Below are 17,556 nucleotides of genomic sequence, written 5' to 3'. Positions count from 1 at the left end.
GGCGCGGGCGGGGCGCGGGCAGCCCGCCCTCCACAGAAGGGCCTGCACAAACCCGCCGCTCACGGCGGCCCCTCCTCCCAACCCCGCCCGCGCTCACGCCCCGGCTCCCCCCAGCCCCTGCACCGAGTGCCTGAAGTTCGACAAGGGCCCCTTCGCCAAGAACTGCAGCGCAGCGTGCGGGCAGACGAAGCTGCTGTCCAGCCCGGTGCCCGGCGGCCGCAAGTGCAAGGAGCGCGACTCCGAGGGCTGCTGGATGACCTACACCCTGGTGCAGCGCGACGGGCGGAACAGATACGACGTGCACGTGGACGACATGCTCGGTGAACCCGGGGCGGAGGGTGTCGGGAAGAGTCCCCCCCTGCGCCCCCACTCCCCACCCCCGGGCCCCGCATCTCTCAGCCCGCCCGCGCCGCACCGCCACCATATCCCGCCCCCAACGCATCTCTCAGCCCGCCCCAGTCGTTGTATACCTGGTCGGAGGGCTGTCCCACAGTAGCGCTTCCCCAAGCTGAGCGCTTCTGGAGAGTGGGTCCTGAGAGCCGGGCGGAGGGGACAGTGGGGACCTCCAGACCCAAGTCCAGCCCTTGCCCTGGAAGGGCCCGCAGAGCTGCTGCTCTCTTCCCCAGATGCCCACTACCCGCCAGTCACCCGGCTCTGCCCAGGACCCAGAGACCAGCGCAGTCTTCATAGGTCCCTCCGTGACACAGGCTAGGGACATATGAGCAGGTTCTGAGGGGCAAAGACTCCAGCGGAGCCTGTCTCTGAGGTCAGAGGTCAGAAGGTATCTCTAAGGAGGACAGTTGCAGATAGTTGGAGAAGGTCGCAGGTGCTGGGCTGGGCACTTAGCTCTGAGAGTCCAGGGGAGCCTTAGGTCTCTTCCCAGACATAAAAGGAGGCTGCCAACAGCTTTCAGAGGAGCACATGGCTTTCAGAAGCCGGACATACACCTGGGAAGGACCACCACCAGGTCCAGACACTGAGCAGAGCTGGGCTGGGGTCCTGGGGCGGTGGGGACAGAGCCTGCTCTGGAGTGTAGCTCTGGGCAGGATCGGAAGGGACAGGTGACAAGTGGGGGCAGAGGGTGGGTCAGTTTCAAGGAGGTACATTGAGTGATGATGACATTTTGAGTTGGAGGGACTTGGAACAATAGACCCCTGAGGAGATGGGTGTAAGGGTTGGAGCAGCAGGACCCAGAGCCATCTTGACCCCAGATCTGAGTACCCCGCCCTTCCCACTCAGAGAGGCTGAGGGTGCGGGCACAGGCTTCCAGGCCAGCCTCCAGGGTGACCGCAGCAGACACGTGACAGCTGTCCACACAGGTTCTTGCAAGACTGGGACCTGCTCCCTCTCCCCCTCCCCAGAAAAAGAGCCCCAGGAAGGCATGTGGGGCCCAGTCCCGTGTGTATCCCCAGGGCTGCAGAGCCCAGCCTGCTGGGGTGGAGGGCTCTCCCAGGGTTTCAGAGCAGATGTGCCGTCAGGTCTGGTTTGGGGCAGCTGTGGCTAAGGTGTTCAGTCTCTAAGGACATGAGGCTCCCTGGAAAGGCCAGGGTGATGAGCGAGGGGGCACCACAGACTCCGGTGCCCTCCGCCAGGCAGACAGGGAGGGGCTCGCACCGAGCGCTGTGCCTTTGTCGACAGCCAAAGTGGGCATGCGGCTGAGGCCCCCACCTGAGCTCAGCAGGAGGCTGGGTGCAGCCCCCTTGGGCACTGGGACCCCCCTCCCATTCCCAAGGCTGCTGCTGTGAGTCTCCCCGGGAATGCTTGCATGAGGAGAGTCCCCCCTAAACTCTGATACAGCGTGGTCTGGGTGGGAGGCCAGAGTCTGGCCCTGTTTACTGGCAACCCGGGCCCCCCTTTCCTTCTCTGTAAACAAGGACCCTCTCGACTTCATTGGGAGCCACGGGGCCTGGCCTTGTGCTCAGCTCTGAGCTCTCCTGGGCTGGGGGCCGGGGCCAGGGCTGGTTTGCTCACTACCTGCCACAGAGATCTGGCAGTGGGACCTTGACGCAGTGCGGGGACGGGGCCGAAACCTGGGGCCTGGGAGCCGGGGCAGGCTTGACGCCCCATTTGTGCCTTAGAGTGTGTGAAGGGCCCCAACATCGCTGCCATCGTGGGGGGCACCGTGGGGGGAGTTGTGCTCGTCGGCATCCTCCTGCTGGTCATCTGGAAGGCCCTGACACACCTGAGCGACCTCAGGGAGTACCATCGCTTCGAGAAGGAGAAGCTCAAGTCCCAGTGGAACAACGTGAGTGGCCTCGGGGTCCCTGCGAAGGCCCACCTCCTACCCTCCAAGCCAAGGCGTCCCCACGGGAGTGTGCGCCTGCCCCACTCCCACCCCTGAACCTCGTCCACCCTCAGTGGACACTGTTGTGGCCCAGAGCCCAGCGCCTTCCTCCCTGTGCTGACAAGCCATGTTTGCTTTTCTCACCAGGATAACCCTCTTTTCAAGAGTGCCACCACGACAGTCATGAACCCTAAGTTTGCCGAGAGTTAGGGGTGCCTGGTGAAGACAAGGCCTTCTGCACCACCCAGACGGGAGCACGCCCTCTCCTCATCCCCTCCAGCAGGCTGACCGTGACCGTGCTGCTTGGTGGGCGCGGCTGATGATGCTTAACAAGTTCACTGTTAACCAAAATGCACTGCTTTTCCTGCGCAGCATGGTGGGCGTGGCCAGATTATCCTATGGGCTCAGGGTAAGGGTCAGCTTCCCCCTTCTAATGTGAATGACTTTTGATAGCAAATCAGAGAAGGAATTGCCTACATTTTGTATGGTTACACACAGGTCCTTTGTAAAAATTAGCACAGCAGTCTGATGAAGAATTATTTATGTGTGAACTTCTCAGGGTATGAAGTTACATCCCCTTGGTTATGCCCCCAATCAATAAAAAAAAAAAATCAATAAAATCTTCCTGTGCGGAGTCTTTCATGGGAGCCAGGCTCTGATCCTCCGCCACTGCACTCTGAGGGTCCGCGTGGCCTCTGGGCCAGGGCATGGGGTTTCTTTTTCTCCTTCCTCACCTGTTGCTCATGCAAGCCTCTCTCTGTCCCTACCTGGGTCCCCCTCATAAGCAGCTTTGAGAAGGAGCAGCACCCCCCCACAAGGGGGTCCCATTGTGGAGCCTGAGTGGGGCCAAGGCAAGATGGGATAGTGGGCACCTGTCCCCCTCTCTGCTGTCTGCGCCTGCTCTCGGCTAATGATGGGACAGAGTTTGAGTGTGTTTCTTGTGGGCTGTTTTCTAGAGTGACCTGGAGGTCACGTTGACCCGACGTGTGATGACAGCAGGGGGAAGGTCCCGCCGTGATCACCAAGACCTGTGTGTATCTGCCAGTCTCAGTATGCTTGGTATGGGTCAAGGTCCAGGTGTGGCCAGTGAGAGCCGTGAGGATGGGGCAGTCCTTGGATCCCCAAGGAAAGGGCCGTACTCCCGTAAGCTAATATTTTCTGGGACTTCCCTCGTCATAGAGTTGGGAGTCCGCCTGCCAGTGCAGGGGACATGGATTCCTTCCCTGCTCCAGGAGGATCCCACATGCCAAAGGGCAGCTGAGCCCATGCACCGAAACTACCGAAGCCTAGACACCCTAGAGCCTTTGCTCTGCAACAAGAGAAGCAGGCTCACTGCAGACAGAGAGCAGCCCCTGCTCAGCGCAACCAGAGAAAGCCCTTGGGCCGCAACAACGACCCAGCACAGCCAAAAATGAAAAAGAAAAACAACCAAAAAATGCATCCTCTGTAACCCGGCCGATGCTGGCTCTCTTCATGTTACACAGATCTGAGAGGCAGACAGATGTTGAGTATGGAGTGCGTGTTTGGGAATATATATTCAAATGCATAGACATAGTTTCAGATGATATTTGCCCTTATTTTTCCCTAAAATATGTAATTCTTTATTAAAACCCCAGCATAATGCTTTGTTAAAAAGAACATCAGTTCATTCAAACAGCACTTATGAAGTTCTGTCTTTGCCAGTCACTGCAGAGAAGATTGGGCAAAGGAGAGACGCTCACTGCCTTCACGGAGGTACACGCAGGGTGGCCTCCCTGCCGGTATGAAACGATAAAGGATGCACGCTGAGACGGAAGGGCACACGGTCCAGAACTGAGTTCAGTCACTCACTCGGTCAACTCTTCGCAACCCCATGGTCTACAGCACGCCAGTCTTTCCTGTCCTTCACCATCTCTCAGAGCTTGCTTAAACTCACTGTCCGTTGAGTCGGTGATGCCATCCAACCGTCTCGTCCTCTGTCGTCCCCCTCTCCTGCCTTCAATCTTTCCCAGCGTCAGGATCTTTTCTAATGAGCAAGATTTAAAGAACCCACGTCGCCCACCAGGTGGCACTAGAGGGAGGTTGCCTGTACAGGCGCCTCAATAGACGCGGATTCGATCCCTGCGTCCGGAAGATCCCCTGCAGGAGGAAACGGCAACCCACTCCAGTATTCTCGCCTGGAGAATCCCTTGGATGGAGGAAACTGGCGGGCTACAGCCCATGAAGTTGCACAGAGTTGCACGCGACTGAGTACACACGCAAACCTCGCCCACTAGGCTTCTGCCGCTAGTAACCTGCACTGCCGCCTGTTCTCCTGCAGGGGGAGCTCCCCCCAACCTAGGGCCTCTGCCGCCTCGCCATCCGGCCGCCAATCACAGAACGTGGCCCAAGGCCCAGGCGCGCTCCCGCCTCAGAAGCCTTCTCTGCAGCGCCCTTCTCTCCCTCCTGCCCTGTTCATAAGTACGTGGGCTTGATACAGAGCAGCCCAAGGTCAACCATCTACCACCTTCGTGGTGCAGCATCCTTCTGCGCCCAGGAGAACCGGGCTGTGGTTTTCCAAAATGTTAAAACCCAATTGAACAACATGTGCCGGGGTCCAGCCCCGCCAGGATCCAGGGGAACCTGAAGGAAAAACGGCGTCAGCGGATGATTCAGAGAGAGAGAAGGAAAGCATATTGTAGATAAGAAAATAGAGGAGAGAAATAGAGGCCACAGGTGCCTTCCCGGTCTCCAGAGGGAGTGAAGACGCAGAACATCTTCCCTTTCAGGTCTTAGAAACCCAGGCAGATAAGTGAACGCAGGGAGCCTCTATGCTCCAAGGGATCAGCCTGAAATAGAAAGTAAGAGAGAAAAAAAGAGAAAGAAGAAAAACACGGGGTGACCAAGCTTCTTCAAGAGAGGCCCATTGTTTTTACTTTCAAAAGGGTCTTTTATACCTTTACTTGTACATAGAGGGAAATGAAAGATGCAAAGTCATACAGAGTCAGCCCAAACATTACATCTGTTTTGTCTTTATCAAGACCAGGATTTTTTCTGCAAACCTTTCCCATAAACAATGTTGTGTACATTATCTTCTGGCCTTGGAGGCCTGTGAACATTTTATGACCCTCTTTTGATAAAGGCTGTTTAACCAAAAAATTTATTTTCCCTTGAAATGTTTTTTCTTATATTTCTAATCTATGTCAGCCTCAAAAAGTATTAAACAGAGTTACATTCTCAGGAAGCAAAGGTGCAGTGAGTTACAAGAAAGAACCAATTAGCTCAAAAGTCTGATGTGGTTAATTTCAAGGCTACACTTGTTTTTCTTACTTTCCAACTATGTTAACTAATGCACTCCCAGGTGCACAGTGGATAAGAGATATGGGAACTTAGCAACAAGCAATGGCCCAATAATGAAATCCTACATTAGCACTACTCTAATAACTTTTAACTCTTTGAAAGGCTCTATGTTTTAGGCTTTCCGTGCCTCTCACAGTTGGGAGGCTGTAAATAATCACATGTGTAGCTGCAAGAGTCTGGATATATCTGCCAAGCAAGCTAAAATGCTAACAGAGGGGTTTTGATTGGAAATATTCTTCTCATGTCCAGGAGACTTATTAGCTATAGTTAGTTTTTTCCAGAGAAAGGTGGTCAGAGTTAGCCCCCTGTTAATGTCAGAGGAGTTGGTGAAAGTCATGAAATAGTAAAACAGACAGATTTTGGTTTTGGGGTAGATGCTCGAGAAAGCCTAGGGAACCTGTTGAGTTCTGAAGCCTTGCTTAACAGTTCTCTTCCACATGACCTTGTCATGGGTGGGATCTCCCGTGGTGGCTCCTGGCACCGGACTCTCTTCCAGACAACGCTGGGCTGCAGGTCATCCAGGCTCCCAACCTGGTTTATGTGGGTGGCTCTGCCTGTGCCTGGTCTTGACCTTACCCTCCCTGCCACTCTGGCAGGTGAGGCCCTCCTCACACCTGGTCTGCATACTGAGAGGGCCCGAGGCCCTGCAGACGCCCCCACCCCATCCCCCAGGGTCAGACAGGCAAGTCCAAGGACGTCTGGCATCTCCCCCAAGTGGCTCCTTCCTCTGGGGCCCCCTTGGTGCTGCCCCTGGGTGGGGTCCACCTGACCGTGCTGCTCATTGGCATCTACACAGACAGGCAGTCGTGATCTTATTCCCTGTCTCCCAACAAGGTGCAGTCCTCTCTGCACGCCCTGACCCCTTGGTCCCCAAACCTCCAGCTAAACCTCCTCCTTCTGGCAGCACAAGCCTGTGCACCAGAAAAAAACAGCTGGAGCCTCACCCTCCAGATCCTGTAGTGTTCTCCTTCACCCTCTGCTTTAAACATAGGGTTAGAGACTCAGATAGAGTCACAATCCTACCTCGCTTATACAGGCAACTCCCCGAATGTGAGAGGGTAACAGGCAGGAAGGCCAAGGGTCTCCAACGGGAGGAAATAGCCTGCAAGTGTCAGACATTTTTATCTCTTTTAAGCGGCAGGAGGAAACAAACCAGCAATATTTTTTTCTTCTCTATACAAATTTAAAAGGAGGTTTCTCTTAAAATACTGTGTTGCCATAATGACACCTGGTTTCACTTGGAGTTCAGTTCAGTTACTCAGTCATATCCGACTCTTTGTGACCCCGTGAATCGCAGCACGCCAGGCCTCCCTGTCCATCACCATCTCCCGGAGTTCACTCAGACTCACGTCCCGAGTCAGTGATGCCATCCAGCCATCTCATCCTCGGTCGTCCCCTTCTCCTCCTGCCCCCAATCCCTCCCAGCATCAGAGTCTTTTCCAATGAGTCAACTCTTTGCATGAGGTGGCCAAAGTACTGGAGTTTCAGCTTTAGCATCATTCCTTCCAAAGAAATCCCAGGGCTGATCTCCTTCAGAATGGACTGGTTGGATCTCCTTGCAGTCCACGGGACTCTCAAGAGTCTTCTCCAACACCACAGTTCAAAAACATCAATTATTCGGTGCTCAGCTTTCTTCATAGTCCAACTCTCACATCCACACATGACTACTGGAAAAACCATAGCCTTGACTAGACGGACCTTTGTTGGCCAAGTAATGTCTCTACTTTTCAGTATGCTATCTAGATTGGTCATAACTTTTCTTCCAAGGAGTAAGTGTCTTTTAATTTCATGGCTGCAGTCACCATCTGCAGTGATTTTGGAGTTAACTGATCACTTGAAGTTAACTATTCTCAAACCTTGAGATAACCAATGCATTTTTCTTATGGAAATGTTTATATTAAGCTATGTTAATGTTCTATGCATTTACTCCTAACTCTGTCTTCAAGTCATTTCCGCCTAATGGCTCAGAACCTGCTTGACAAACCAGTATGTTATACTGATATTGTTCCCCTAATCTATGTAAATGAAACTATTTGTATGGTAATCTGTCCTTCTACAAGATTCAAGTTAATCGTTTTATGGCCCAGGATAAACCATTTGGTGTCAAGATTATCCCAAAATGCATCTGTGGGTGAGGGGCCTGGTGCCATTCTGAGTTTTAAGACATTTTTATCTTCCCTGGTGGCTCAGACGATAAAGTGTCTGCCTACGATGCTGGAGACCCGGGTTCAATCCCTGAGTCAGGAAGATCTCCTGGAGAAGGAAATGGCAACCCACTCCAGTATTCTCACCCGGAAAATCCTATGGACAGAGGAGCCTGGTGGACTACAGTCCATGGGATCACAAAGAGTCAGATGTGACTGAGCAACTTCACTTTCACTTTTTCTTTCATTAACAGACTGCTGAAGACTAGCAGGGGGGTACTCTTTTTGCCCCCTTCTGATGCCTATGTCAGAAGCTTTCTCTATCTCCTTTATACTTTAATAAAACTTTATTACACAAAGCTCTGAGCGATCAAGCCTCATCTCTGGCCCTGGATTGAATTCTTCTCCTCTGGAGGCCAAGAATCCTGGCCATCATTTCATTCAGCAACAACCTTTCAGATGTTTGTTTCTAGACTGTGGGTGCATTTCAACAAGCTAATTTTGTGGGTTTGTTTTATCCTTTAACAATGACACCTCCATCATGCACCATCCTGTCTCCTTAGCCCAGTCCATCCCAGCACCGATACCACCTGGGAAGAAGCTAGATGCTGCTAGGGCCACAGGTCAGGGGGGGCCCTCCCTCAACCTCTGCCCCCCTGCCCCCACCAGGGGGTTGTGCTATGAAAAACTCTGAACCATGGCATAGCAAGCACACAGCCCACATGGAGAATTCAGGACTGGGTTCCCATACAGGCAGGTCGTGACCCTCGGCAGGTGGCACACACGGGGGGTGGGGGGAGAAAAGCGGGGAGGGAGGGTATCAGAATGATGTGGGAGCATGGTTCATAGCCAGGCCCAGTGACCAACTATTCACTGTGGCCTGGAATGCCCCGGGTTTTTTTCTTGGCTGAGCCACATGGCATGTGGGATCTTAGTTCCCCAACCAGGGATGAACCTGAGTGCCCTGGAGTGGAAGTATGGGATCCCAACCACTGAACCGCCAGGGAATTCCCAAGGGATGTCCCGGTTTAACCTTCAATTTTCCTTATCCTGGGAAATCCTGCAGTCTGGGCAAGTTTGGACAATGGGCCACTTCTGCTATCTGCACTTTCCCACACAACCAAGCAATTAACTCAGTTCCCTGAGGACACTGCCCAGCGTCCCACAAATTTTACTCAATTCTGATTCCATCTGCCTGGAGATCTCACAGATATAAGAGATCGGTGCCACCAGACCGCCCCCGTCATTGCCCGTCCCAGGTCACCTGTGCTTCGGATGGACCAGCTACTGCTCAGAGATCTTGTTACCTTGCCAGAGGGGCTCACAGAACTGGAAAACAATTTACTCACTAGATTACCAGCTTATTTTTGTAATGAATGAACAGACAGAAGGGCCGCAGGGTTTCCGCGCTCTCTGAGCCTGCTCTCCTCGCCCTGCAAGGCCCCCGAACCCTATCCTTTTGGGTTTCTGTGGAGGTTCTGTTGCAGGAAGGTTCTGTCTGCTTGTGTAACCCTCAGAAATGAATTGTCTGAGGAGACGCACGTGCTGACAAAGCAAGAGCCTTTATTGAGAAAGGACACCCAGCCGGAGAGCAGCAGGTGAAGGGAAACCAGGAGGACTGCTCTGCCATGTGGCTTGAAGTCTCGGGTTTCATGGTGATGGGACTAGTTTCCGGGTTGTCTCTGACCAGTCATTCTGACTCAGGGTCCTTCTTGGTGGCCCAGGCATGGCTCAGCCAAGATGGTACCAGCGAGGAAAATTCTGGGAATTGGTAGGGCATGTGGGCTAGTGACTCCTCTCTCCTTTTGATCTTCCTAAATTCTTCTGATTGGTGGTCGCGTGTTAGTTCTGCATTCCTTACTAGGACCTCCTGTTGTAAGATAATGTTGTAAGATAACTCACACTCTCAGGTCTGGCCAGGGCAGGCAGTTTTGATTGGTGATTCCCATAATATTTCCATTACATAGGCCTAGGCATGGTTGGTCATATCACTCTGGCCCTTCTCCCCTCCCTGGAGGTCGGACTGCCAAGGGGACTGGAAATTCTCCTGGCAACTGGCCCCCATCCACAGCTACTTTCCAAAGGTCACAGCATGAACAAACTGATGCGGTTGAAAGGGGATTGTTGTGAGTAACCAAGACACACATTTTATCACTCATCACTTAGGAAATTCCAAGAGTTCTAGGAGCTTTGTGCCTTGAACAAACATATATTTCTTATTATATCACAGTATCACAGAATCCTCGGGGTCCCAAGCAGACCTGCAAAGGGACACATGCAGAGGGCAATTGGCTTTCGGTCTCTTTTGCTCAGTTGCAAAGTCGTGTTCAAGTCTTTGCAAACCCAAGAAGCACGCCAGGCTTCCCTGTCCTTCACCATCTCCCTGAGTTTGCCCAAACTCAGGTCCATTGACTCACCTACTTTTATTTTATAAACGCTAACTGCTGAGGGCCTCTTACTTTTGAGACCTGGGACCTGAGCAGGTGAGGAACTAGAATTGTGGATGCCTTTGAGGCAGGAGGTAGATGGCGCCACCCCCTACCAGGTGAAGCCATTGAACATTCTTTCCCTGTAGACTGAAACTTCAGGATAAGAATAGCAGGACAATTAAAAGAGGAGGCTGGGCCCTGCCCAGACCACAGATCTCTTACTCCTGAAGTCAGGAGACCTCCCTGACCACACGCACTCAGAAAGGCTCCTTGGAGGTCAAAGGGGAGTGATGTCATGGGATGTTCTACCCATATGCTTTTGTGATAGAATCCATCTTGGCTGAGAGATGTGTGCACTCATGGGAGGGCCCTGAGGTATACCAGAAAAGAACTGAACTAAGGAAACCAGAATGACTGGTCAGAGCAAACCCAGAAGAAATGCCTCATAAAAGCAATCCAATCTGCCACGAGGGTGCAAGCCTGCATCTCAAGGGCTCTCCCTCTGAGTCGGCCTGTGTGTCTGTCCACCTGAACTGTATCTTGTGTGTCTGTCCACACGTATCGCAATCCTGTGTGTCCACCCACATGTACAGAACTCCTATGCGTCTACCCCCATATTGCACTCTTTTTCCTCTTAGTAAATACTTACTTTGCCTCTTTCCATCTCTATGGGAATTCTTCTCAGCAAAGCTAAAGGGCCAGTGCCCTGGTCACTGACCACTGGTCTACTGGTTAGGATCAGGAGCCTGAAGGAATATGAACAGTAGACTCAGCTGCACTCAGTCCATTTCCTCTTTTTGTGACTTATTCCGGCTAGTTTCCAAATAATGCTTTTGAAATGTTTCCACCTTCTCCTGGTAGGACTGGAGACCCCAGGAAGGAGAGTGGACCCCCGGGGGGAACCCTGAGGTTCAGGCCCAACCTGCCTCCCGTGGCATGACCTGGATAAAATTTGTTTTCAACCTTGTCAAAGTGCAGGTGGAGGACTGGCAGTCCAGGGGTTAAGACTCCACACTTCCAATGCAGGGGCTTGGGTTCCATCCCTGGCCAGAGAAGTTCCGTGTGCAGGCCGCATAGCATGGCCCTCTAATTTTTTTCAATTAAAAAAGAAAGAGGTACTGGTGGAGGGGTCCATAGTGCCCCCTCCCTGTCCCTGAGAGGAAGTGCTTTAAGGATCACGACTGTCCACGTGGGAAGAGATGGGTGGCAGAGTATCCCTGCTTTGGTCCAGGACAAATCCTGGGGCGCTGAGAGGCCCGACCTGCCAGGGCCTGAGGAGCCTTCCTGCTTGCAGCCCTCCTTGGAGCCATCCTCATACCTGGGGGTGCATGCATGGCCCATACCGTCTCTCAATCCAACCGTGGAAAATGGGCTCCGGACACTCAGCACAGTCTTCTGCCTCTGTCCATCCCTCCCAATGACCCCTGCCTATCTAAGAGCCCCACAGACCTTCCCAGATCCCTCCCAGTGCCCAAGGGTTCCCTTGTCCTCAGCTGAACTGAAAATAATCCCAGGGGTTAAAATGTGACCTGTCTGGGTAGAAGCTTCCATCTTTTCACACAGCCTTTCTGGAAGTCATTCTTTAACTTTCTATAGAATATACTAACAATGATGAGAAAGTCAAATGGCACGCTCAACCACCTAATAAAAACAACATGTTACGGGAACAGCTGATGGAAGTCGCCTGTCCTGACCAGGCCTGACAGTAACCACTTGCGTGACTTATATTACAACAGGAGCTCCTGATAAGGAACTCGGAACCAACAAGCTACCACCAACTGGAAGGATTCGGGAAAGGTCAAAAGGAGAGAGGACACACAAGTCCACATGTCCTACCTATCTCCCAGAATTCTCCTCGCTGGTACCGTCTTGGCTGAGTGAGTGTGCACCACCAGGAAGGACCTTGAATCAAAATGATTGGCCAGAGACAAGCTGGAAACTAATCACCCATCACCATTAAACCTGAGACTTTGAGCCACATGGCAGAGCGGTCCTCCTGGGTTCCCTTACCCTGCTGCTCTCTGCCCGAGCGCCCCTTCTCAACTCAGTCTCTTTCTTTGTCAGTAGCAATTGTTTACTTGGACAATTCATGTCCGAGTGTTGCCCACTCTCAGGCCCTGAAAGGTTCCCTTTCCTGCAACAAATTCAGGTGAAAATGCCTAACCTGTGTGACTCCCACATGCACCTCCTGGGGAGGGGGCCTTGGAGCTCCTGTCTGTGGACAGCCTGCTCCATCTTGCTGGGGTGCTGCAATTATTTCTCCCAAGATGACTCCACTGTGATTGTGTCAGCATAATTTCTTAACCATTGTTCTTGCAAAAACAAATTCCACGTTGCAAACAACAATCAGTTTCTCCAGAAAGTGCTGTATTTCACATTTCTCATTAGCTTGAAGCTCTCTGACAATTGAATGGGTCAAGTTTAATAATGCTGTCCCCACCTCCGCCTTTTCAAACAGAGATGTTGGCTCTAGTTACTAATTTTTAAACTTCCTCTTTATCTAATTATCCCAGAACCTCAGCTGGATTTTAAATGCCTTTGCTGAGGGCAGCGTTTGAGATGCAGCCATGAACACTTTGTCTTGGTTAACGTGACAAATACCCAGTGTCCTTCAAGAGCCAGCACACGGTTGTCCTGTGGTTGTTAGGATGAAAAATATGTTGCCTTCTGGACTTCTCTGGTGGTCCAGTGGCTAAGAATCCACCTGCCAGTGTAGAGGACACCAGTTTGATCCTTGGTCTAGGAAGACCCCACATGCCAAGGAGCAACTAAGCCCGTGTGCCACAATTACTGAACCCAGGAGTCTAGAGCCCAGGCTGCACAACAAGAGAAATTAGCACAAGAAGAAGCCTGAGCATCACAACTAGAGAGAGGCCCTGCTCAACGCAACTAGAGAAAACCCATGTGCAGCAACTGTCGACTTAAAAAGATGAGGACCGCAGCCCAGGAGACAGCACCTCAGATGGTTATGAGAGACTGCTCCAAACAGGTAGGAGGGGGGAGGCCAATATGTGTGATTTTGGTGAAGAGGGAGTACACGCAATCAAGCACTTATCTTACAAAATGTTCTCTGCTAGTCATGAGGAGCTGACGTCATCACGAAGGGATTTAGTGCTTTTCTGGATATGAAGAGGTGCAAGGATTGGGATCATGAAATCAGTTCCTGAAAATATCTAACTATCTAAAGACGCATTCCACCAGTTTCCGGAGCACAGAGTGCCTCACTCCACCCCAAACTCCCCTCAGAGGGTGTCAGCAGCTTCAGTAGCACAGGGTTCAGTAAACCACAGAGGCAGATGCCAAGTGCCCTTGGCAAGCTCTGGCAATCTATTGCTGACACAATGAACACCCAGTGCAGCCAAAAATATAAAATAATTTTTTTAAAAAATGTTGCTATCTGGGGACATAGTTCTAAGCCAAGGATGGTACTTACTCTACTACGAATGCAAATGTGGCTTTTTAAAATTTTTTATTGGAAGTTAGTTCAGTTCAGTTGCTCAGTCATGTAGAACTCTTTGCAATCCCATGGACTGGAGCACACCAGGCTTCCCTGTCTACCACCAACTCACTGAGCCTGTTCAAACTCAGGTTCATTGAGTTGGTGATGCCATTCAACCATCTCATCCTCTGTTGTTCTCTTCTCCCCCTTCCCTCAATTTTTCCCAGCATCAGGGTCTTTTCCAGTGAGTCAGTTCTTCGCATCAGGTGGCCAAAATATTGGAGCTTCAGCTTCAGCATCAGTCCTTCCAATGAATATTCATCATTGATTTCCTTTAGGATTGGCTGGTTGGATCCGCTTGCAGTCCAAGGGACTCTCAAGGGTCTTCTCCAACACCACATTTCAAAAGCATCAGTTCTTCGGTGCTCAGCCTTCTTGATGGTTCAGCTCTCACATCCATGCATGACTACTAGAAAAACAATACTTTTTTAACTAGACAGTAAAGCAACTTTGTCAGTAAACTAATGTCCTGCTTTTTAATATGCTGTCTTGGTTTGTCATAGTTTTTCTTCCAAGGAGCAAGCATCTTTTCATTTCATGGCCACAGTCACCATCTGCAGTGATTTTGAAGCCCAAGAAAATAAAGACTGTCACTGTTTCCACTGTTTCCCCATCTATTTGTCATGAAGTGATAGGACCAGACGCCATGATCTTAGTTTTCTGAATGTTGAGTTTTAAGCCAGCTTTTTCACTCTTCTCTTTTACCTTCATCAACAGATTCTTTGATTCCTCTTCACTTTCTGCCCTAAAGGTCTTGTCATCTGCAAACCTGAGGTTATTGATATTTCTCCTGAGAATCTTGATTCTGGCTTGTGCCTCATTTAGCCTGGCATTTCGCATGATGTACTCTGCATATAAGTTAAATAAGTAGGATGACAGTATACAGCCTTGATATACTTCTTTCCCACTTTGGAACCAGTCCCTTGTTCCAGATTCTAACTGTTGCTTCTTGAGCAACAGTTAGAGCAATACAGATTTCTCAGGAGGCAGGTAAGGTGGTGGTCTGGTATTCCAATCTTTTGAAGAATTTTCCACAGTTTGTTGTGATCCACATGGTCAAAGTCTTTGGCATAGTCAATAAAGCAGAAATAGATGTCTTTCTGGAACTCTCTGGCTTTTTCAATGATCCAGCAGATGTTGGCAATTTGATCTCTGGTTCCTCTGCCTTTTCTGAATCCAGCTTGAACATCTCAAAGTTCACAGTTCACATACTATTGAAGCCTGGCTTGGAGAATTTTGAGCATTACTTTACTAGTGTGTGAGATGACTGCAATTGTGCAGTAGTTTGAGCATTTTTTGGCATTGCCTTTTGTTGGGAGTGAAATGAAAATTTATCTTTTACAGTCCTGTGGCCACTGCTGAGTTTTCCAAATTTGCTGGCATATTGATGCAGCATTTTCACAGCATCATCTTTTAGGATTTTTTTTTTAATTTAATTTTACTTTACAATGCTGTATTGGTTTTGCCATACATCAACATGAATCCACCACGGGTGTACATGTGTTCCCAATCCTGAACCCCTCTTCAACTTCCCTCCCCATACCATATCTCTGGGTCATCCCAGTGCACCACCCCCAGGCATCCTGTATCCTGCATCGAACCTAGACTGGCGATTCATTTCTTATATGATATTATACATGTTTCAATGCCATTCTCCCAAATCATCCCACCCTTGCCCTCTCCCACAGAGTCCAAAAGACTGTTCTATACATCTGTGTCTCTTTTGCTATCTCGCATACAGGGTTATCATTACCATCTTTCTAAATTCCATATATATGTGTTAGTATACTGTATTGGTGTTTTTCTTTCTGGCTTACTTCACTCTGTATAATAAGCTCCAGTTTCATCCACCTCATTAGAACTGATTCAAATGTATTCTTTTTAATGGCTGAGTAATACTCCATTGTGTATATGTACACAGTCCATTCATCTCCTGATGGACATCTAGGTTGCCTCCATGTCCTGGCTATTATAAACAGTGCTGCAATGAACATTGGGGTACACATGTCTCTTTCAATTCTGGTTTCCTCGGTGTGTATGCCCAGCACTGGGATTTCTGGGTCATAAGGCAGTTCTATTTCCAGTTTTTTAAGCAATATCCACACTGTTCTCCATAGTGGCTGTACTAGTTTGCATTCCCACCAACAGTGTAAGAGGGTTCCCTTTTCTCCACACCCTCTTCAGCATTTATTTCTTGTAGACTTTTGGATCGCAGCCATTCTGACTGGTGTGAAATGGTACCTCATAGTGGTTTTGATTTGCCTTTCTCTGATAATGAGTGATGTTGAGCATCTTTTCATGTGTTTGTTAGCCATCTGTATGTCTTCTTTGGAGAAATGTCTATTTAGTTCTTTGGCTCATTTTTTGATTGGGTCATTTATTTTTCTGGAATTGAGCTACAGGAGTTGCTTGTATATTTTTGAGATTAGTTGTTTGTCAGTTGCTTCATTTGCTATTATTTTCTCCCATTCCAAAGGCTGTCTTTTCACCTTGCTTATAGTTTCCTTTGTTGTGCAGAATCTTTTAATTTTAATTAGATCCCATTTGTTTATGTTCGCTTTTATTACCAGTATTCTGGGAGGTGAGTCATAGAGGATCCTGCTGTGATTTACGTCAGAGAGTGTTTTGCCTATGTTCTCCTCTAGGAGTTTTATAGTCTCTGGTCTTACGTTTAGATCTTTAATCCATTTTGAGTTTATTTTTGTGTATGGTGTTAGAAAGTGTTCTGCTGCTAAGTCACTTCAGTCATGTCCAACTCTGTACGACCCCATAGACGGCAGCCCACCAGGCTCCCCTGTCCCTGGGATTCTCCAAGCAAGAACACGGGAGTGGGTTGCCATTTCCTTCTCCAATGCATGAAAGTGAAAAGTGAAAGTGACGTCGCTTAGTCCTGTCCGACTCTTAGCGACCCCATGGACTACAGCCCACCAGGCTCCTCTGTCCATGGGATTTTCCAGGCAAGAGTACTGGAGTGGGGAGCCATTGCCTTCTCTGAGAAAGTGTTCTAGTTTTATTCTTTTACAACTGGTTGACAAGTTTTCCCAGCACCACTTGTTAAAGTTCAGTTCAGTCGCTCAGTCGTGTCTGACTCTTTGCGACCCCATGAATCACAGCACGCCAGGCCTCCCTGTCCATCACCATCTCCTGGAGTTCACTCAGACTCACATCCATTGAGTCCGTGATGCTATCCAACCATCTCATCCTGGGTCATCCCCTTCTCCTCCTGTCCCCAATCCCTCCCAGCATCAGAGTCTTTCCCAATAAGTCAACTCTTCGCATGAGGTGGCCAAAGTACTGGAGCTTCAGCTTTAGCATCATTCCTTCCAAAGAAATCCCAGGGTTGATCTTCAGAATGGACTGGTTGGATCTCCTTGCAGTCCAAGGGACTCTCAAGAGTCTTCTCCAACACCACAGCTCAAAAGCATCAATTCTTCGGCACTCAGCCTTCTTCACAGTCCAACTCTCACATCCATACACGACCACAGGAAAAACCATAGCCTTGACTAGACGGACCTCAGTCAGCAAAGTAATGTCTCTGTTTTTCAATATACTATCTAGGTTGCTCATAACTTTTCTTCCAAGGAGTAAGTGTTTTTTTAATTTCATGGCTGCAGTCACCATCTGCAGTGATTCTGGAGCCCAGAAAAAGAAAGTCTGACACTGTTTCCACTGTTTCCCCATCTATTTCCCATGAAGTGATGGGACCGGATGCCATGATCTTCATTTTCTGAATGTTGAGCTTTAAGCCAACTCTTTCATTCTCCTCTTTCACTTTCATCAAGAGGCTTTTTAGCTCCTCTTCACTTTCTGCCATAAGGGTGGTGTCATCTGCATATCTGAGGTTATTGATATTTCTCCCAGCAATCTTGATTCCAGCTTGTG

General features: G+C 49.8%; 1 protein-coding gene across 2 annotated transcripts in view; it reads left to right on the top strand.

Annotated features, from left to right (window-relative positions):
• The window catches only part of ITGB2 (integrin subunit beta 2), a 30,726-nt gene extending 27,811 nt beyond the window's left edge, over positions 1–2,915 (top strand). Inside the window, exons 14-16 of one of the 2 annotated variants that reach the window (XM_018047976.1) lie at positions 115–320; positions 2,079–2,245; positions 2,432–2,915. In XM_018047976.1, the coding sequence (XP_017903465.1) occupies positions 115–320; positions 2,079–2,245; positions 2,432–2,494 (436 nt within the window). In that variant the 3' untranslated portion in view covers positions 2,495–2,915. 2 annotated transcript variants of the gene reach the window in all.

The sequence above is a fragment of the Capra hircus genome, chromosome 1 (assembly GCF_001704415.2).
Source record: "Capra hircus breed San Clemente chromosome 1, ASM170441v1, whole genome shotgun sequence".
Lineage (NCBI taxonomy): Eukaryota > Metazoa > Chordata > Mammalia > Artiodactyla > Bovidae > Capra > Capra hircus.
This window is presented reverse-complemented; position numbering and strand designations above follow the sequence as displayed.